The following is a 22,596-nucleotide window of genomic DNA, read 5'->3' on the forward strand; positions in this document are numbered from 1 at the left end:
GAATCCATTTTGGATTAAATTCGTCCGCGTGGCTTAAATTCGTCTACATGTGAAACATTTCTCTTAATATGTCTGATTCATTGCCTTCACCCCCCGAGTCTGAATGCTGCATCAGAAATAAAACAGGAAACCCTTCTGAAATGGGGGACACATGTTTTGCTGCCATTTTCCTCGGAGCTCTGTGGGATTTGTCACATCACCACAAACATATGTGGCTTTAGATTTTAGATGTTGGGGCTCTGTAAATAAAAGTTAAAGTTCACTCTTAAAAACACACTGTTGTCTTCTACTTACATTCATACCAGCCGTTTTATCACATATTACTCATCTCCCCACGCGGCTCCCCGCCAAAAGCATTACTCACCAGCAGAGGGAGTTTGCAATGTAAAGGTTATTTTGAAATAATTTTAATTCCACCAGAAGCTTTCGCTTCTGAAAAGAATCGAGGAAGGCGTCTCTCAAAAATTAGGCATGTAATCAACCATCCAATCCGCCAGGGAATACGCGATATTGAGTTTATGGGAATGAGATGAAAGGAGATTTTTTAAAAATTTTGGGAGTAACTAAAATACCTTCTGATCCTGACAAGCATTCAAAAGAGGTCTTCAATGCTCTTGTTAGCAGCCTTTTCAGCCCGACCGGCAAGCAGCGTGATCAGGCTGTTGGGAAAAGGCAGCAAAGCAGGAAGTACTCTCTTTTCAACTTCAAAATAAGAGTCTTAGACAGATACCGCAGGGGTATGAGCTAAAATCTCTTTATAATTCATACTTATAAAACGTTTACCAGGCAGGTTCACTTGTTGGCAGCAACTGAACAGCAATCCATAAGATTTTCTTCTTTTTAACCTGAAATATTGTTTCAGTGTTGCACGATCCAATGCTCACTCGTGTCAATTCAAAAAATGGTGAAAGTTATTCCTACCGTTCTCAATAATCAGTGCAAACCTCTTTCTCAGCTTCACAGCAACTCAACCCTTCTTATAATTGCCGCTTGTTTCCACTAGTAATTTGGCAATTTATCTTTGGTGCTGGTCCTTTAAGGTTGCAAGGCCTCCATGCCATCACCCTAATCTTTCCCTCCCTCCACAGATACAAGATTTGACTCCAAAATGTTTATATTACTTCCATTCGGATGAGGAGTGTTGGTGAAAATCTATCTGCCAGGGTAATGAATATTTTTAGGCCTAACGACACAAAGGGAGAAAAACATCTGCATTATTTATTTCTGCAGAGATTCGTTAGATGGAAAATACATTTATTTATGTACCAGACCATAAGAAACATCAAGGACAGAATTAGTCAGCTCTCTGATCTTTCAAAAATCAGCTTTTGTTCTCGCGAAGGTTCCTGTTGCCGTTTGATCGCTGGAATAAACCCATCCTGCACCCTTTCATGTCCTGTCCCCGCCGTACCCCCACCGACCCCTACATATGACTCGAAAATCTCTGTTGTCGACAAATGCCATCTAATGAAAAGGTTAACTGTAAGCAGCATGACAAGGCTGGGAGGAGAGCTAGCAGCCCAGTCTGTGACCTGGCATTTCGAGATGTCTCCATCAGCCCGCTAGCTCGCTCGCCGCAGCTCTTAGCGGCGCTCTCTGTTGTGAAGGACGCCAGGCCAATTAGAGGCTACAGGATATAAGGGGGGCGGCGGTGTTGGTGGGGTTTGGCAGGTGGCAGAATTGGGTAGGTGGCGTGATAATGATGAGAAATGCTGAGGAGAGAACCACACGCAGTTAGAAATCTGCTTCCAGACGACAGTCAAACCAAGCAACAAGGGAAGAAAATAAATGTTTGACCCTGAGCGACTGTGAAAGAGTATGTTAATGCGAGTGCCGGCGCTGAAGTGAGCAGGCTTTGCATACACGTTGTGGGGGCTCAAATTCCGAGCGTTTGAAACGCTTGCTTTAGTTCTGCCGCCGCACGATACTGTCTTCTAGTTAGAGGTATTATTTATTTTATTCTTCGCTCCTGTTTGAGCGCGCACCGCTTCAGACTCTTTCCTCCGAGATCACTCCATGAGCTTTTAGCTTTGAAATGGAAATGAATCACACGGGAGTACTCCCCGAAGGGCTGCCTGTAATACACGAAATGCAGCTCTTGGCAACGCGTCTCACCTCCGAGATTCGGGGGTTGATACAAAAAATTTTTGTCGCAAGAGAAGAAGACTTTATGGATCTCTGAGTTGAAGTCCAAAGGTTTGAGTCCGGGGCGGACGGGGCACGGAGTGGCCTCAGTCGGAGCGCCGTGTAGTTCAGCCGCAATGAAAGCAATGGCATTAGAGGACCTTTATTAAAAACGATGAGTCAGATCAGCTTTACTGTATGACGTCCAGATAAAATGCAGCGCTAGTAAGAGGGTTAGTGAGACGGATGTAGAATCATTTGGGGCTTTTAAGGATGCTTGAGAACCAGGTTTTAGGGTGTGCTGATCACAACAAACAGCTCTGCGCAGATTTTCTCTACAAGGTCAAAACTACTTCAATATATACAGGCACCCCACTAATATTTGGTGAAATGGCCCTTAACTGGCAGCCCCTCCATCAAGTCCTTTCCTGAGCCATCAGCAATCTTCTCTCAAAATGTGGGCTGAGTGTCTGAGAGGGGCCCATCTGGAGACTTTGAACATTTCAAAGCATTTCATGCGTGCTTCCTGTCATTGAAGCCAACACACCTCCATCTCGGTCCATATCGATGTTGACCTCTGCGGAGAGTGACAGTGGTACTGCAGCATCTTCCTTTTGGGTGTCTTTCATCGCCCGGTGACAGGTTGGGTCCCCTGGTGGAAAGTCAGACATGGCTGGCCCTAAATGTTCATCTTCGAGTCCTTACCCTCAGTCTAAAGAGAAGATTGTTTCGTCGCTGTGGTACTAATCAGTCTGAACATGGAAATAATGGGGTAGGTGCTTAAGGCCCCAAGCCTGTGCTTAAAGGGAATTTAACCAACTTGTTATGTGCCTAATTGGTGAGTTTAGGAAGCATTAGCGCAGTATTGATCCTACCGATTCGAGAAAAGGTCAAAGTGTTCCTTCAAAGCAAACAATAAGGGTCTATCCCCTGTCATCCCTGGTCCGATAATCAAACGATTTAGTAAAATTTAGCCAAAATTATTGTTGCATTTTTTTTCTTACTTATTTTCTTTCTTACTTTTCTTTCATATGTGTAATTGGGACTGAGACAACAAGAAAAATAATGATCAGAGAGTCATTTAGGCTGGAAAAAAAACTGTAAAATAGCAAGAATGGCAGAAGTACGGGTCTCCTAAGAAGATAATGCACTAATAATGATAAAGCAGTGATTCGGTGTGTGCGCCTCCACTAAGAGGTCCGGCAAGAAGAGTGTCATTTTCAGAGAAGCAGCTCAGATGGATCATGATAGCTCTGGAGGATCTGCACAGGTCCACAGCTCAGGTAGGAGAACTTAGTGATAACACACCTGTTAGTTGTTCAAAAATATAGCTTTTATGGAAAAAGTGACTAGAGAAAAGCCATTGTGTGAATTACTTTGTTGGTGTATCCAGTTTCCAAAAGTAAAAAGTCTGGTAAGTCGAAAATGTTCAGATAAAAACCTATGATTACATTGCAGTCTACTCAAAAAGAGCAGGTTCTTCCATATTTTTTTTTTAGCTGATGCATAATGTTAATACACAAAGTTAGGACAAAAAAAGAACCTGAGTCCAGTATGCTTTTCTCCTGAACTCTGTGAACTTGTTTAAGTTAACCGTATATCCCTGACTTTCAAACACATCGCCTGCCAGGTTTTGGTGTGGGTGAGTTTATAGTTCTTGCCTCCTCCTCTCCAGGAAACCCACATCTCTTCTTTTTTTTTTTTTTCTCTAGAGAAGACTCGCACTAACAAGAATGATAGATTTCTTTTTTATTTTCCTGACTTCCCCCACAGCTCCTATTGCTTCACTTCAGTCTGTGTTGTGTCACACATGGCTGCCATACTCTTTAAAAAGCCATCAGCAGTACTCTGTGTCCCAACCTTGAAGTGCAGTCCTGTGTCTCTGCCTGACTGGCCTCACAATGTGTTCACAGGAACCAAGAAAAAAAAAAAAAAACGGCGAAATTAGTTTCACACTCGTGCTTCCAGCCCCCGACTTGCGTTGCTAACATTTTTGTTCCTCTACAAAAAGCAGTTCTTCGTTATTAGGTTTTACGAAGCAACCAGCACATGTAGCTATAAAATAATTGCTTGTAATGGTTTCTCTTTGTGTACGCTCAATAAAAGAAATTCACTGCGGAGTGATATTTTCCGTGGGATTCCACTTATTAGCCACATTTTCTACAGCTAATTTGAGACATTACCATGGCAGCGGTGGCTTTATTGTAGTTTTGTCCACGTATACACCCAGCACTTCACAATCTGCTTTATTTAGTGCGCTCATTGATCAACAGGAATGAGATGAGTTTTTATATGCAAATGCCCCGCAGTAGGCGGGAGATGAATGCCTAAGTGGCACTCACACCTTTTTTGCACTATTAGCCCCATGAATCATTAAACAGAAGCTTGAAATAGCTGTGTTTTTTATTTTATTTTTTATTTTTTTGCAGCGTTAAAAAGGTTATATGCTCATACATATTTGCCGCTTTTGCAACCCCGCAGGTAAGATCCTGCCTTTTTTTTTTATTTTTTGTTGTTAATGTTTTCTTGTTTCGCACACTTTTTTTTCCCCAGGAGTTTGTTATAATTGCTTTTACCATGTAAGATGGTGTTAGTTTATTTTGAGAACTAATTCTGAAACATTAACAATGCATTTTGCTGAAAACATCCCCAATGATGCATGAATCATAATCTACTTTTTAATTTTGTTAAAGAAAATAACTTTCTGTCCTTTAAATCTCTTTTTTATCAGATGTTTTTCACCTGTTTTGATCAAATCTGCAGCTACAGCGCATGTGTAATTCCTATGGAAAATACTTATATCGAATATAGAATATCTGTGCTGCACCAGCAGGTGGTGATAATCTTGCAAATTATTGCAAGTTTTAAAAAAAAAAAACGTGCTCTCTGAACTCTATGGCTTGGTGATGGCGCATCCTTGGGTCTGAGTTTGTGATTGGTTGGGAGGATGTAATGATTGTAGTATTAACCTACATGATAGGCTAGAATGCAAAAGGAAGAAAAACTGTCCTTCTGCTGAACTTTTTATTTAATTTTTTTCTGTCATACCACATGTCTATCGATCAATTAATATTGATCAAATTAAACAAATATATTGTTTATTGAATTATTGTCTGGCCGTACTTTGTCCTGATATTTCTGGAGTTTTGCTTGGCGCCTAGTATTTCCTGTGAAAGAAATGCAATGCATGCGAAGACATTTTGAAAAATGTTATACACCAAACTTTGTGGCACCAGTTTAGAGATGGCCTGTTTCAGTTTCAGCATATTTATGCACCGTTGCACAAAGCAAGATCCACAAAGAAATTGATTAGATCACTTTTAAGGGCTGGTTTATGCTTGATGCTCATGCATTCTGCGCAGAAATGAGACGAGCGGACACAACGTCTGCAGCCTGTATGCTCCGTGTGACTTTTCCTCTGAAGTAGCACTATTCTCCTAAACTCTAGAGGGCAGCGTTGTGCTCCTACGTCAAGCGTACTACACCCCACTTCACGTAAATGTAAAAACACAGATGTTTCCACCATTTAAGCTTCTTATTTTCTTCCAAGAGTAACAGCAATTTCTGTCCAGGAATTGTTAACATTGTGTTGATCACGGTGATCTTTACGGGCCAAATCATAAAGATGTCTACATTAACCAACCTCTCCCACAACGAGCTCAGGCTCGTCTGCCATGATTTTCCGCGCTGGCCTGTCCGTGTAGTTAGGAGTTTGTCACCAGTTTCTCTGTATCTATTGGAAGACTCCCCTATTGCAAGTAAATTTAGTCTAATTCATTAACCATGAAACCATACAGCTAGGTAAAAGTGCAGCCTCATTAAATTCTGTGATAACAATTCATGTAGTCTTTCTAAATTACAGAAAGGTATATATTGATCATTTCACTGAGCGTCTTGATAGTGATTATTTGTAAATGTCCATATATAATACTGTTTTGTGAGTTTATTTGCTTATTAACTCTATAAGATAGTCAGGTGACACGCTTTCTAAACCTGGAATAGAGTACAGACATTTCTACAAAAAAAGTTGTATTCTTTTGTGGTGACAATTTTTCTTAAGTGCTTTTACGCTCCCTAAAACACGTGGCAAGAAGCCAAACCTCCTAAAAAAGCCCTCCTAACACATTTGCAGCGGCACTTTCCAAACAATAAACTCAGAGGGTCTCAGCACTGCAGCAATGTAGTAGTTTTCAGATCCAAGCAGATTATTGAACTGTCTTTAAAGGAAGGCTATGTTTAATGCACTTTTCTGTTGTTTGTATGGCAATAAAAAAAAGGAGCAAAGCAACTTGAATTGTTGATGTTTTAAAGCTTGTAGCAGTGCAGAGCTTAGCGCTGATAAATCTCGTATGAAAACCTGTAATATCAAGGTCAGGATGGATGGATTTTCAAAAGTTATTCAAAGAAACTTGTTTTTGTCAGGAAAAATTTGTATTTTAAAAACAAGTCAATGCTTGTTACTTTTTTGCGTAATTCCCTTATTCCTTCCACTTTATAAGGGATATATGTTCTGACTTTGTTTAGAATCTGTTTAAAAGGCTACAGCTGGGAGGAGGTGCTTAGTCTTACTCCCGGGCCGCTGTACTGTGTGTGTTCTGCGATGACAACCTTTATATTGTTTTAATAAATTACACTCTTGATCGTTTCGCTGAGATTGTGGATCATTTCCTTTGTATTATATAGTAGAGTTGCCCTATGGTATCAAAATTTACATTTTTGCTATATGGGTGGCAGAAGAGAGCGAGGCCTTGGTGTGCTCATTCCTGACATCATAATCTGGGTTTAGGGATGTGGAATGTCCCCTCAGTGGTGGGTAAGGAGCTAGAGCTCTTGTGGTACCAGCTAGAAATGTTCAACTCACTTCTACACACAGTTTGGGTTCAGGAAACCAGCTCCTGGAGACAGGCTGAACTCTCCTCTGCTCCAGAGTTGCCCAGGGAGAAAGGTGTCGAGCAGGAGTGGGGAGACTCAAGAACCCTGCCTTGATTCTAGCGTTTTCGGGAACGCCTTGGACTCTCCCAGATTGAGCTTTGGGTTGTTGCTGGGGAGACGGATGTCTGGTGGGTTCCCTCCTACACCTGTTGCTTGGGAGGATGGATGGATGGTAACGCCACCCAGGCCTGTAGATTCAAGAAATGTTTGGCAACAAAAAGTAGGATGAAAAATCAAAAAACAACATATCATCAAAAGCAGATCTAGAGAAGTTCAAGAGCAGATGAGAAACAACATACACTTATCAATCTGGAAAGTTACAAAGCTTTATCATAGCTTTGGGACTCCAGCAAGTCATGAGAGCCGTTGTCTACAAATGAAAAGAACATGGGATATTTAAAAATCACTGCTGACCACAAAGAGCACAAAGGCCTGTCAAAAATCAATTTGATCAACCCCAACACTTGGGAAAATATACTGCGAACAAAACAAAAAGTGGCATTCTGGAAAAGAACATACTAAGAGTCAAAGTTCACAAACTAATGGGCATTTTCCTCCAGAACTTTCTACAACCATGTTTAAGTACACTTGGGTTATGCAGAAGGAAAATGATCCAAAGCATTCTGGGAGGTCCAGCCTTAAACAGGACGTGCATGCTTAAAAAAAGAACACCCCGATGTGTAGTGGATTAATTTAATCAATTGTGCAGAGACGAGTAGCCCAAAATCCCTGCACAGGGACGTAAAAAATAATTGTCAGTTGTTACAAACACTTGTTGACAGCTGCTGCTGCCAATTATTATGTTTAAGGGGGATATTAGTGGATTTGTTTTTACACTGGGCCAGGTTGGGTTGAATTGCTTTTTTTCCCGTCACAAATGAAGTCTTCCTGTGAAAGCCGCATTTTGTATTTACTCAGGTTGTCTGATTTTGAAATTTGTTTAATGATCTGAAACATTTAAGTGCGACATAAAAGCAAACTAAAAAAGTAAGTGATATTTGGTAAAAGAAAATATTTATTCACAGCACTGCATGGATAGAAAGCAAAGCTGCAAAGGAGAACAAAGGAGTTAAAAGTGCATGTCTGATATACCTGATATGAACGTGTAATGCCAAAGTAAGCATGGGTAGATTTTATGATTCATACTGCTGACACAACTCAAATTCCTTTCAGGTTCCCACTTTTTTGTCAGAAAAAAAATCTGTATTGCTGTAAAGAAGCTCATTTATTTTATTTCTATCGTTACAGAATGTCTGAGTGGACATTGCTTGTAATCTGTCACCATGTAGCAAAAATCTAAAGCACAACTTCTGCTCTCTGCTGTCTCTGATCGCCTTGTCTTGTTATTTTCATTATTTTCAGTTGTACTCCTTGAACACAGAATCGGCTCTGATCAGACATCTACCATCCCGTTTTGAGAAGGATCTTTGGTGCTTTTTAAATCTCTGCTGTGTATTTGTTTCATTTTACAGTCCAAAACTCAGAAAACCGTTTTTTTTTTTTTTTTTTGTGGGGGGGAAGTGATGCAAAACTACCACAAATGTCTGAGTCGTGTGTCCCGTCCGTGTCCTGCAGGACGATCCGGCAGCACCTCGGAGAGCAGGAAGTTTCCATCTCCCTGACCATTGAATCCTTGGAGGAGAGCGATCTGGGCAACTACTCCTGCTATGTGGAAAACTGCAACGGGCGGCGGCAAGCGAACGTCCAAATCGTCAAAAAGGGTGAGCCAAAGCGTCTCGAGTAGTTTTTTTTTTTTTCCTATGAATACAATCAAATGGGTATAAAACAGGCTGAATATTTAGTGATGGCTATGCTATCACACAATTCTAAAAGCACAGGCCTTCACCGAGACTGAGGAGGGAATCTCCTGCAGCATTTGACTGATAAAATGAACAACTACCGTGGGAACTGACCATTTGTTTTCTGCCTCAGGGACAAAGTAACTGGAAAGTACAGCAGAAAAAGAAGCTGTTTATTCACCTCGGCTGCAGAAAACTGCGTTTTCCAGAAGCAAAAAAGGTTGATAGCATCATAGTTTGTGATTGGCATTTGTGTCAGTCGGTCGACTAAAGAAGGGAATTACCTATGGCTATGCTCTTGCATAGCCATCTTATTTACAAGTTAATGTTTATGCGCTTTCCATCAAATAGATGTTTCTTTTATTTGAACAAAACAGTCCTTCCTACCTTGCTGCCTCAAAGTTTATTTCACGACCATTTAAAACAGAGATGCAGATTATTTTAGTGTCCCTCTTAAAGTACACAGGGGAATGTGTCTGCAGCCTTTAAGTTCTTGGTATGGAATACATTTACATAGTAAGATATTCCTCCTCTCTTCAAAGCTGGAAGCCACGGATCTAACTTTGATGCCAGCCCAGTTCCTCTCCATTTGCTATATTAAAGGGGCTTATGCTGCATGGTGGAATCTGAAAATAAACTGCTGCAGATTAGCCTCTTCCTAGCAGGATAGAAAGACTGCAAAGAATCATCCCGTCTCTCTGTATTTTTTTATTTATTTTTTTGCGTGTGTGTGTGTGTGTGTGTGTGTGCATTTAGTTTTGGTGCATTTTAAGAGTGCCCAAGTGTTTACATCACTTTTAAAAAGGCATCACGGTGTCTGCAGCTCGGCTCTTGATGCTCAAAGTGAATATGATCATTTCACCCGTTTGATTTGGCCGTCCTTGGATCCCCCGCACAAAGACGGAAACATTTCCAGCAGGAGCGTGCAAGGCATGAAGCTCAAGCCCTCGTGTTCCCACGATGCCAGTAACAATGTTGGTGCCTTGCTAGTTTTCAAATCCCTTAAACTTTTTCATGTTTAAGGGACTTCGGTGCAAGTAATTGGGATTGTATGCGGTAGATCAGCGCATGCTTTCCCATCTAAATTGACAGAGCAAGGAGAGTCTTAATTACAGAAGAACCCAAGAGGCCACTAGTTGTCCAGTTCACAAATCTGAAGGTACTCTTATGGTAGAGGCAACGACATGCTGTTGTGATGTCTGCTTCTGCAGGGCCCACTGGAAAGATGAATTGGGTAAAATTCTGGGAAGAAAATGTGTAAGAACCTGCTAAAAGACTTGAAATCAGGGCAATGGTTCACAATCCAGCAGCGCTGCAACCATAAACTTATAGCCAGAGCTACAATGACAGATGGTTTAGAGGAAAGCATGTGCTAGATTGGCCTGGTCAGACCGGAATCAAATTCAGACTTTCCAGAAAAACTCTTCAGACACACTCCATGCACTCCCGTTGAGCTTTAGCTATTTTGTAAAGAAGAATGGGCTCAAAACTAGCCGACGTACCCCTAAAGACTTGCAGCTGCAGCTAAAGGGAATTTCTAGTAATGATTGACTTGCCGGAGCGAAAAAAAAAAAAAAAAAAAAGCCACTCCACACTTTTCAGATTTTTATTTGTAAAACTATAATTTTCCTTCCTTTTCACTGTTATGCACTACTTAGTGTTAGTCTATCACAAAAATCCAAAGCGCATACATTCATGTTTGTGGATTATAAGGGATCTGGATACTTTTGCACGGCAACAAAATCCAATGCTTTCCTAATTTTTTTGGTTCTCCGTCATCTTTTCCTGCTTCCCCCTCAGCAGAGAGATGTGGAAAAAGAGCGAGAGGAAGTAATGAATAGCCCTCTTCCATGCGGCTCAATCATATCCAGTCGTTAGTCGCCAGGAGCTAATTTGTCTTAATCTGTCCCTCTGCAGCGCCGCCACAATATGGACGACAGGCAGGGAAGAATTTTCCTCCTCCGCTGTAATCTTTGCAGCTTGAAAAGCAGCTGGCTCAATATGAGGTCCACACATGTGAGCAGAGGCAGGAGGACAGAGGCAGAGGTGGAGAGGACACTGAATTAAATATGTGGTAGGAGTGGAGTTTTTAGCAGCGCTCGTTAGCCACAGCGCCGCTCTCTCTGAGAAATCAGCCGATGATTGCCACGACCGAGAGGAGCTCCAGCTGAGCTCAGAGGAGGATGGCGAAACCTGTAGTCGCTCTGCCCCGAGTTTGTTTGCTTTTTCTTTTCCTTTTTTTGTTTTGTTGTTCACGTACATGCTCAAATGTCCACTGGTGAGTTTGACTGAAGGTCATCCCTGGACGGGCGTGATGAGGCGGAGCAGGCCGTGCTCGTTAGCTTTCAGGAACATCATCCCTCATCATGGGAACTGTCAGCTTGATATCCACTGGGGGAGGGGAGGGGGGGGGGGGTTAGCTCGCTACAAAGAGGTTAAACACGAGCCAGTGATGGATTGTGATGCAAGGGAGAGTCCTCTCTATCCGTGGTGCTGCATGCGTGCAGCGCTGCAGTCAGTCCAGGCTTTTACTGCCGTGCATTAGTCGGCCGATGAAGGCTGACCGTCCACGATTTGCGAGGCGTCTTCAGGAGGAAAAGTGGAGCTGTAAAAAGCCAGAGTGGCATCAGACGGAAGAAAGACAGAAACCAGGATCTGATTGAAAGGCGTGATCTAACTTGTGAGAGATGCGTCAGCTCAGTTTTCTTTTATTTCCGATCTCTTTTTGTAAAGGTTTGCCCTGAGGCCAATTTTTAATCTCTCTTTCAGAATAACGACGTTCGGCACGGCCACTTTTTTTTTTTTTTTTTTTTTGCTGTATCTAACGAGTTTTCAGACTTCTATAAAGATTCTTGTCCAAAAGAAAAAGAAATCTAAGATCTTAAGACTTTTTACTAGTGATGTTTGAGACCTTTGGGAGCTTGTAAAAGCACATCTCAGTCTCCTCAATGAGCATCGAGCGTTTGTAAGGACAATAACAGACCATAGAGATCAAAGCCAATTTAGATTTAACTCAAACTTATGCTGGGGTGGCGTGTGGTTCCATATATGAAGAACATAAGAACTCAGCCTTGAGATCTTTGCTGCACGGCTTCCTTTTTCTTATCTGCACATTTCCTGTTTGATTAGTGCCATACAAAAATACGGGAAAATCGTCTGTTTATATAAAAAAACAAACAACAAAATGTTGTTTCTAGTTCTAAACTAATCTAAGGTTTTTCAGTCAGTGTTGTTCCTGCCTGTTGTAAAGTTAATTACCTTATTAAATGACTTTTAGGGTACCTTATTGCCCTTTTACTTGACTCGTCCAGGACGTTCCATTTCTTAACTCATGCTGTGGTTGATTTAGAGCAGGGGTGTCAAACATACGGCCCGCGGGCCGGATCCGGCCTGCCGAACAATTTAGTCCGGCCCTGTGGCTAAATGCATTATCATTATTAAAAAAATATATATATATTATTTTATTTTTTTTACAGTGTCCTGTCTGGCAATGTGGCAATAATAATTGTTGTCTTAATGCCAAAAAGAGCTCATCAGATTTGACTTTCACAAGTGGAGCAGTACTGCTTTTGCCATAGTGCTCCGCTTGATTTATGAATGTGAATAGTTTTATTATGATTCATGCGGGGAATATCTCAAATGATATGGACACTACAATGGGAAAGTAGGAGAGGAAAGGAAGAACAAAAAGAAAAAAAGAATAGGTGAAAGAAAGAGGAGATAAAAGGAAGAGAATGATAAAACAATTATTGAAAAAACATGTACTTTGTTTAATTGAAAATATGCAGTTCATATATTGTCCACGAGGGGCGCTGTGTTTTAATTAGCAGATTAAGCTTCAGGTGTGGAAAAATTTAAATCATTTCTTAATTTTAATCTGTTTGATGTATTTTGTCATGTAGGACAGTGTTTTTAAGTTCCAAAAAATGTGAATAAATGTTTTTCAACATTGTACAATCACTGTGATCAGTTCTTATGCATAATGCACTTAAGTAAATGTTTAACTGAGTAAAAGTATTGTTGAAATTGCACATACTTTTCTTAAAAACGCTGAGGTTATTCATAATATATTGTGTAAAAGTGAAATTAATTTAATATAAAAATCAACAACAAGTCCACATTTATTAGTTCGTGTGGCCCTCTTGAGATCAGATTAAGCTGTATGTGGCCCCTAAACCAAAATGAGTTTGACACCCCTGATTTAGTGGTACGTCTTGTTTCTTTATTATGTCGGAGGGTCCGGCGCGGCTTCAGCTTAGAATCTCTTCACAGAAAGTCTCACATTTTCTCCTCCTGATCGTGACGGGTAACTGCAAAAAAGGAGTCCAGGGCAGGCGTCTGCCGATTCATTCGAAACAAATCTAGACGCCGGAGGGTTGGGGGGGGAAACGAGCAGCCCTTGTGTTGCACAAACAGGCAGAGAGCATCAAAGAACTCCTCCTCGGCAAGACTTAGTCGCCGGAACACAGACGCAAGGTAGAGGTCCAGAGATCAGACGCTTTTGATAATCTACCAGAGAAGGGGTGACTGGAGAGGGAGAGAGCAGATCACAGATAGGTGAAATCATGCTGTTTGCAGCAGTGGAGATGGATAGGACCAGAGCAGAGGACGGGCTGGCTCATCATCATCATCATCATCATCATCACAAAAGACCTCTATCCCAGACATTCTGGTCAAACCCTAACCCAAACTTCTGCCTGGCCTTTATGTTGTCCTTAGTTAGACTTAAAGGCCAGAAATGATCCGCTAGTCCCATGAAGACGCTGTTTGGGTGATTTCTTTTAGCATCTCGTGGTCTGCTTTCAGGGAGCGCTGGCTCGGACGGCTGGGGATATTAGCAGGTCTTTTCTAACTCCATCCACTTGGTGAATGTTCTGAGTACAGGGGAATGACTGATTTCAAATTCTTTTGAGATCTTTTTAAGCCCCTTACCAGACTCATAAGCCGCTACAGCCTTGACTCCTAACTCCACAGACACTTCTGTGTAGCTCTTCTCACTTCAGGAGTCAGGAGTGCAGCAAACCGAGGCATATCCGAGGTTTAGACAGGCCCAGCCTGCAAAAAGGCAGATTCACTTTTGCACCTCATATGATTTTTAGTGGGAGTTATATGTGGGATCCTGATATATTACTGACCAGAAATGATGTTCCTTTAAATCGCATTCTGACGGCAACTTCCTGTTTTAGTTGTTTGTGTTTGAATTGATTTTAAATCTCAATCCCTGAGGCAAGTATGGCACATTCACTGATCGGAAAAAGATTCAACTCAATCAGGGGCGTTACACTGCAAAAACTGAATTAAATATAAGTAAAAAAATTCTTGAAATTAGTGTATTTGTCCTTAATTTGAGCAGGTAAATAAGATGATGTGCCAATGGAATGAGTATTTTTACACCTAAAATAAGATAATTAGGTAAACTACACTTGAATTAAGATGATGGAGATGAGTTGCTCCTATTTTAAGTGCAGAAATCTTATTCCATTGGCAGATCATGTAAACTTGCTGCTCAACTCAAGTATAAATACACTAATTTCAACAAAACTTTACTTGTTTTTGGTCATGTTTTTTGCACTGTAGGGTTGAAAATCGTCCAATTAGATAACCAGACTGTATCTGGGTCCATCACTGCAAGTATCATTGACGCTGTCTCCCTATCCTTGTTAAAACAACATAATTGGCATAATTCTGCATAATCTACTATTAATCCGAGTGATCACTGACACCAGTTAGCTGAATCTACCCTCCCCTGATCATTTTCGCTTCTTCACGAGCTCCCGCCAAGCCGCAGAGACGGCTGACGGCAGCAGAAGCGGGCAGCTTCGATCTGCCAGGTGATTCAGCAACCACCTGAGAGCTTTACAGTTTCGCAGCTTGCCACGCACGCGTAACCAATCTTCATAAGTCTGGCAGCGCGATCCGTCACGTGGCACTGTCACGCCGGCCTCTCCGGTCGCAAGTTTTCTATTATCCGAGTCGAGCCATAAGGCATTAAATGACAGGCATGGAAGCAGCTTCTGCTTTCATTCAGCTCTGAGTTATGTTCAACCAAATCCAATCAAGCCAGAATGAGCAATGTGGAAAGATGGAGGGTGGGAAGAAGAAGGAGTGACACAAACACAGACCGAAGGGGGGGGTACCAGCCCCGGTCGATGCATGAAAACACCTTTACAAACAATCATGGAGTCATTTCGCAGAGTCGAGTCTTTTCCCATTAGCTGCCGGCGTCGTTCTCATCCGTCATGACCGCGTCACGTGTTACCCGTAGATCCATCACGTCTGAACCTGCAGCCGTCGGATGCAAACGCGCTCTTATGTAAGAGCCGAGTAAAACCACGAGACGGAGGAAATGACTGAGAGGTGGGACTGTGGGAGAAACTTTGTGCGTTAAGCTGAAATTGATGGCATAAGTGAGGGATTTTTCATATGCATTCAAGCAAACTTGAGACAGGAAAAGCATTGTGTGGACTTTACTTGACAGAAACACAAGCTATCAATCTAGTTATTTGCTATGTGACTTTATTTATTTTTTTATGAAACAGACTAAGAGATGACTCAATAGTGAGTGGCAGGAAAACCCCTAGCATAAAAAAAGAGTAACAGAATTTATGTTGCAATTCATAAACAGGATCAGAAATGGGTTTAGATTTTAGACCATCTAGGAACACTGTAACTTTTCTCTCATCATTTTTATTATTATTTTTTAAACATGTTTCAAGCATGCGATTAAATTCTACTTTCAGCAGCCAAAGTATTTGGGTTGTTCTGCTTCAAACTCACCTGACCGTTACCTGTAAGGCTTTAGACTGGCCTGCTGGTCTGTGCCTGACACCACAATGATGATAATTAAATAATTTTATTCTAATGTTACTGACCACAGTAATCACTAACAATAGGAGTTGTGTTTTGGTCACATTCTTGTAATATTATTTAATTTCATTTATGTTCTTTGTTAATTGCAACATTTTAATTGTACCAAACAACTTATTGGCGGCGGGGGTGGGGGATAATCTTTGGTGCAACTGTAAATAGATATTATCTTAGATAATAATTGAACAAATATATGTGCTACTCTGATGGTTTTCTGACCTTTTGAGCAGTGAAAATGTTCAGGAAGTGAAAATAAGAGGACGATTCAGGTCACTCACAGGAAAACAGAGTTACATCCTCTCTGAGGTTAGCAGGAAGAAGTGTTGCTAATCCATTTAGGAACTTCATTTTTAGGGGGAGAAAATGGCACAGTGGAGGAAGAAATCAGAAACTCAGGGTTTACCCTTTAAAATGTAATTTTTCAGAATATTTTTAAATGACATCAAGTTATAAACCACAAAGCCTTTCCGCTTTGTCTTCTCTCTCCTTAAGCTCTTCTTATTCATTAATTGTACATATTGTTACACTCTCTACTAAAAATGTTTCATATCTACTTCTTTGTGTCATTCAGTATCCATCACATGTTAATTATAAACCAAAGCTCTGAAAAAAAGCCAAACCTTCCACTTTGAGGCATAAAATGCTGCATTTCAACTGTAAAAGATCCTTCTTCTGATTGAAAGAAAATATAAAATACATTGCTCCCTCTACACTGGTAAAGAGCTTTTAAATAAATGTATCTTTTTATTGCAGTGAGTTAATTTACCTATTAATCTTTTTTAGGGAAGTCCAAACTTTAATTTCAGGGAAACAGGCCCACAGCTTCGTAGATCCTCTACTGTACTTGACAGTGAGGATGAGGTGTCAACAAACGCAGAATATTTGTTTTTTGTGTTTTAATCTGTTATTTCTTATGATTTATGATTTATTTTTTTATGATTTATGAATATTTGTTTAATACCCAGAACTTTAGGCGGAGGATCTATGGTCCCCTAAGCATCATACATCTTCCGCCACACTTAACAATGGTGCTTTGTGGCATAGTATTTCTTTCTTTCTTGCATGTACAGGTACATATTAAAAAAGATTGAATAGCATGAAGAAATTGCATATTTTTGAGAAAGTGAAATTCTTATATGATATAGATTATTTACACAGATTATTTACAAAGAATGTTGGTTTTTACTTCCTCAAATATATGAATTGTGGGATCCAACATGGCAGCTCCTCGCATCGACAGCAGTAAGCTATGATGAAAACGTGTATTTTACAAGACACGGGTTGTAAGACTGCGTCTAAAATCAACGTTACATGTGGCGGCTGAAACTCTGAACTGCACAAATGGAAAGTGGTGTTTGCCTGTGGAAAATACATCTTTAAAGGACGCTTATTAGAGGCCAGCTTTTCCTCGCCATCGCCATTTTGGAATCCTGACTTCTCTAATTGTGTTAACTGGAACACGTTTTACTCTGTGTTTAACCCCATTCCCAGCCCCTGTTTTCATTTTCCAGATCAAATGGAATGGATCTTGATACAACATGAAATTATTTTCACCTTACAGTGACGTTATTTTATGGAAAAATGTGTGGCTTGCCATCACAATTGTCCAGGCTATATTAAGACCAGTACATAACATCTATACATAAGAAATGCTTTTCAGAAGTTGATATTTTGACAGTTGATATTTTGACATTTCCAAATTTCCTCAGAAATGTTCATTATCTGTAGGCCATATCTATAAAAAATATCTAATGAATCTACAAAATGCACGACTGAGTGGCAAGAAATATTGAGATGCAAATTGTTATTTTTTTTTTTAAATACTCTAATGAATTTCTGTCTCTTTAGGAGAAGGAAAACAAATATTGAAGTGTTTTTCTTTGTCGCCCCTTCTTGGTGCACGGTTTGGAAAAGCAGCTGAACTGATGTACACTGTGGAGCTAGCTGGAGGCCTGGGAGCCATCCTGCTGCTGCTCATCTGCCTGGTCACCCTCTACAAGTGCTACCGGATCGAGCTCATGCTCTTCTACAGGAACCACTTCGGCAGCGAGGACATCGACGGAGGTAAGACGCGCACGCCGTCCGCCACGTGACTCTCCGTTCCCGAAGCACCTTGTGTTGCTATAAAAACATTCCCCCCCCCCCCCCCTCCCAAAACGGCATCAAATCCCAGTCGTGACCAGCCTCGGCGTTGCTCGGCACGCAGATTTATTTTTATTTAGAAAGCACCTGGGCTATTTATCAAGTCATAAAGCTGCAGGTGGCTCCATTTTTATGCAAATGTGCGGCGGCTCGAATGACTCATTGGCTCCAGCTGAAAAGCCCTGCATAATTTTCATCCAGTTCTCGGGTTTAGGGAATCTTCTCCACTTTCTCCCGCCGGAGCGGTTAAATAAAAACTGCTAAATATTCACTACGCCGTCCCCTGAAGAGCAGGAAGTAACTCACCAACCACCAACTGATACAGAAGAAAGCTCCGCTATTCAGCATGTGCGCATCGGGTTGCTTGCATAATGTTAACAGCTGCAGATCTTCTTTAAGAAAAAAAAAAAACATCTTTACGCGAGTCGGGTTGAAACAAATTAAGAGGGTTTACATGATGGCACATGTTCAGGGATGCTTAAGAGGAGGCCGCACAGTCTGGGTAAATGAAAGTTTGGGCTTCGTACGGAGGTGGAGGGGCAATATGTTCTGCTAAAACACTCGCTATAGAGCAAAGCAAAACACGGCTGCCGTGCCAGACAAAAAAACATTAACTCTCAGACCTCATCAGCGGCGGCGAAATGAAAAAAAAAAAAAGTACCTTTGATTGGACCTAGTGGATGAGCCTTAGCTTGAGAATGCATCAAACTGAGACAAGGAGCAAGTTTTAATTTGATTCCCCCCGTAATGAGTCTCTATAGCACCGGGCCGCCAATGAGATTAGCTCGGAGAGGCTGCAGGCTTGTGCAAAAGTGGGAAGAAGCACTCAGAGAGTTCTGTTTGTTAAAAGGGGGGGAAAAAAAGCACTTTTGACATTTTATTAAACGTCGTCACCTCCGGCTTATGTTCACTGCAAAAACGGATCTAAAAATAAGTAAAATGTCCTTAAAGTTAGTGTATTTGTCCTTGATTTGAGCAGGTAAATAAGATTATCTGCCAATAGAATAATCTATTGACAGATTTTGACCCCTAAAATAAGATAATTAGACATCCTGCACTTGAAATAAGATAATTGAGATGAATTGTTCCTATTTTAAGTGCAGAAATCTTATTCCATTGGCAGATCATGTAAACTTGCTGCTCAACTCAAGTATAAATACACTAATTTCAACAAAACTTTACTTATTTTTAGTCATGTTTTTTGCAGTGTAGGGTTGAAAATCGTCCGATTAGATAACCAGACTGTATCCGGGTCCATCACTGCAAGTATTATTGACGCTGTCTCCCTATCCTTGTTAAAACAACATAATTGGCATAATTCTGCATAATCTACTATTAATCCGAGTGATTTCCATTGGGAAATCATCTTATTTACCTGCTCAAATCAAGGACAGATACACAAATTTTAAGAACATTTTACTTATTTCCAGTTCCGTTTTTGCAGTGTTTAGATCTCCGGTGGCTAAAAAGGGAAACGTTGGTCCTGGAGCTCAAAGCCGCACGATTGTCCTCTTTAGCAGGACCGCTGCAGTGAACGCTCGGAGAGAGAAACAGATTTTCAGTTTGTTCCTTACACTGCAAAAACGGATCTAAAAATAAGTAAAATGTTCTTAAAGTTAATGTATTTACCCTTGATTTGAGCAGGTAAATAAGATTATTTGCCAATGGAATGAGTATTTTGACCCCTAAAATAAGATAATTAGACATCCTGCACTTGAAATAAGATGATGGAGATGAATTGTTCCTATTTTAAGTGCAAAAAATCTCATTCCATTGGCAAATCATCTTATTTACCTGCTCAAATCAAGGACAAATACACTAACTTTAAGAACATTTTACTTATTTTTAGTTCCGTTTTTGCATTGTAGAAGGAGCGCGTCGGGTCCAAAGTTACACAGCACAAATAAACCCAAATACATGTGCGTTTAGGTTGGTGTGACGCGACTTACGCAACACTTTGTGATGACTGCTGCAAAACAGATACGTAGGAAGAAGTACTGGCGCCGACACGTGCTTGTCATCAATACAGGCTTTGAACCAGAGCCTCAAGTGCGCAGCGACGTGGTTTTTTTCTCCTGCAGAACCCCCCCCCCCCCCCCCCCCCGCGCAGGCTGCCAAGAAAGTGCCAGCGTTTGATCGCGGCCCCTCCGAGCGCTAATTGAACGCCCTCCTCTGCCAGATGTAAAATTGTAAGCCGCGCGTAACAATAGGACGGACTGTCAGCTATTTGTCAGCAATGCAATTTAGTTAAAGAGCGCTCACTTGTCACATTGAGTGGGTGTCACCAGAATCAATAATAGGCTTCATGATGACAACAGGCGAGCTGGGCTTGACAAAGAGGTGGGAGCTCATCAGCCGCTGCGCCATAAATACGAATGTCATCGTTGTCAAGGCAGCGGCGACCGACGGCGCTCCCTGGGGTTTGAGAGCTGGTCGGAGATGCAAGGCGCACGGGGGACGGCTCAAATGTTTGAATTCTGGGACAGGACTTCATTAGTCTGAGCTTAAATATTGTCTTTTCCCCACACAGTCTGGGAAAAGCCTGGAAAAATACAGAGTTGTGTACCAGTCTGGAGCAGAAATTTGTGTTGTAAGATCAAAGGCAATGTTGCTAATTAATGTTTCAAAATGGTTAAACTGTATTAGAACTGATTCTTCTGGGACGAGTGACTGAGGTGCTGCTCCTCTGATGTTCACAAACGGCCATGTAGTCGTTAAGAGTTTGTGAGAAACGTTGGGATATTTTATCAGAAACCGCATTTATCTCGTTTCCCTTTGATTTACCAAGTTTGCAGATAAATAAATAAAAACCTTGAATGATTTAGTTCAAAACCAGAACAGTTTTCCAAAAGTAAGAGGCTGCTTGTACACTGATGATTGTGTATTAATGAGCTGCGTCATCTTTTTCAGTCTTTTTCACCTTGAAAGACTGATTTCTCTTTTCTTCTGCATTTGGATGATGCATAAAGAAAAAGGCAGCGGCACTTGTTGCTTTTATCCTGCTGATGCAAAACGGCGACAAAGAACTGAAACGAGTAAACGTTTTGTAAATCACGATATACATAAAGCAGGGTTTTGCTCCGTTTTTTGGGTGTTTTTTTTATGATGATGAGAGGTTTTAGGCCGAGTCAAACATCACGGCGGGTTTTATAATGCGTGATAAAATGTGTCATCAGGGATCAGAATGCAGTTCTGCACACAGAGAGATCACAAACAAAAATCTGCGTGAGGTTTTCAAACTTAATCAGTTTCTCGGTGTTAGCCAGCTTTCTCCAACGCTGATGCAAGCCCTTGTTATTTTGCTGCAATTAAAAATGAAAAAACAAAACCTTGCGCTTGGGGGGGCAAAAGAAAAAGACCCCATCCACTCCTCAGTAGTCGTTTCTGTTCTTCACGAGCTCCGGACTTATGCATGTGTGTCTGCGATCCTCTCCCGTCTCCTTTAAATGTAACGGAGCCCCGCGATGTTACGGCAGAAACGCACGCCTCCGACTCTCCTGACACTCTTCGCCCAGGAGTTCAAGAGTCCACCGTGTAACTGTGGGCCGCCTCGCGCAGTGCAAAGACGTGGGTTTCACTTCTGTAGGTAGGTAGATCCCCCCCCCGACGGTGACTTCTCAAGACGCTGGAGGGGAATAGGAGGAGGAGGAGGGGGTCAGCCTTTCTCTCCTCTCTGTTTTTTTTTTTTTCTCCACCGATGAGTGAATCAGCCACCCAGAAATAGGCCTTGATCTGCCTACACAGCATTTGTTTAAATGCTAGCAGAGAGAGAAAAAAAAAAAAAAAACAGACAGAGATTTATGCCTTGGAGTTAGTTATACTAAGTAAGGTTACATTTCAATTATTTTTACATGTCCCCGGTGCTGTAAAATGAATTGCGCGTTATAAAAACAAGATAGATTCATTACGAGGCGTCATGTAAGAGTGGTGAGCACTTGCCAAATATCAAGATTACCCTCTGGGAGGTAAAGTGAATCTTGTTGACAGTCTCGCGGCTCCTGAGAGAGGCTGAAGTGTAAAACGCAAAGGATATTAACAGAGGCAGAATGGAATTGCTGCTCTCAACATCCTCCGTCCTAATGCTCTTGTATTGCACGTGGCTGGTGCAATAAAGCGGTCGAACAAGAGTCTGCGCGAAGACGGGAGCTTTGACTTCTAAAATCTGCTCTTGTCTCTTAGGGTTTTACCTTTTAATGGTTTTCCTACAGTTTTGACTTTAAAAGTTTTTCTTAAAAGTGCCCCAGCACCATCGATGCAGCTAAGCGCCATATCACCTGGTGAATTCATCAGAGCACCTGCTCAGGTCCAGGATGAGATGCCCACTTTGACCAACTGACTGATGCACTAAAGCACTTATGTTCAATTCAATTTTATTTATATAGCATCAGTTATATACATACATGTCATCTCAAGGCACTTTCCAAAGTCAAATTCAATCAAATCATCCAGATTGGTCAGAAAGTTTCCTATCTGAGGAAACCCAGCAGATTGCAGCACACATTGACCCAGGAATCCTTTCTATGTTAGACGGTAACAGCGAATGATCTGCCTCACCTGGATGATGCCGCTAACAGAATGCCAGACCAGGCGTACCTTCTATGAAAAGAAGAAAACAACATTGTTTGTTGTTGTTTACATTTTTTAAACAACAACAAACAACGCAAATAGGAGAACAGTAGGAGAAGTAAGCAGAGTGAGAAAAATAGACCCTGATGTCCTCCAGCCCTAATAA

General features: G+C 41.3%; 1 protein-coding gene across 1 annotated transcript in view; it reads left to right on the top strand.

Moving 5' to 3' along the window:
* The window catches only part of LOC105921525 (interleukin-1 receptor accessory protein-like 1), a 203,190-nt gene that overhangs the window by 159,720 nt on the left and 20,874 nt on the right, over window positions 1-22,596 (top strand). Inside the window, exons 6-7 of the mRNA XM_036128528.1 lie at window positions 8,632-8,777; window positions 17,640-17,786. Of these exons, the coding sequence (XP_035984421.1) occupies window positions 8,632-8,777; window positions 17,640-17,786 (293 nt within the window). The remainder of the gene's footprint in view (window positions 1-8,631; window positions 8,778-17,639; window positions 17,787-22,596) is intronic.

Source organism: Fundulus heteroclitus, chromosome 24 (genome assembly GCF_011125445.2).
Source record: "Fundulus heteroclitus isolate FHET01 chromosome 24, MU-UCD_Fhet_4.1, whole genome shotgun sequence".
Classification (NCBI taxonomy): Eukaryota; Metazoa; Chordata; class Actinopteri; order Cyprinodontiformes; family Fundulidae; genus Fundulus; species Fundulus heteroclitus.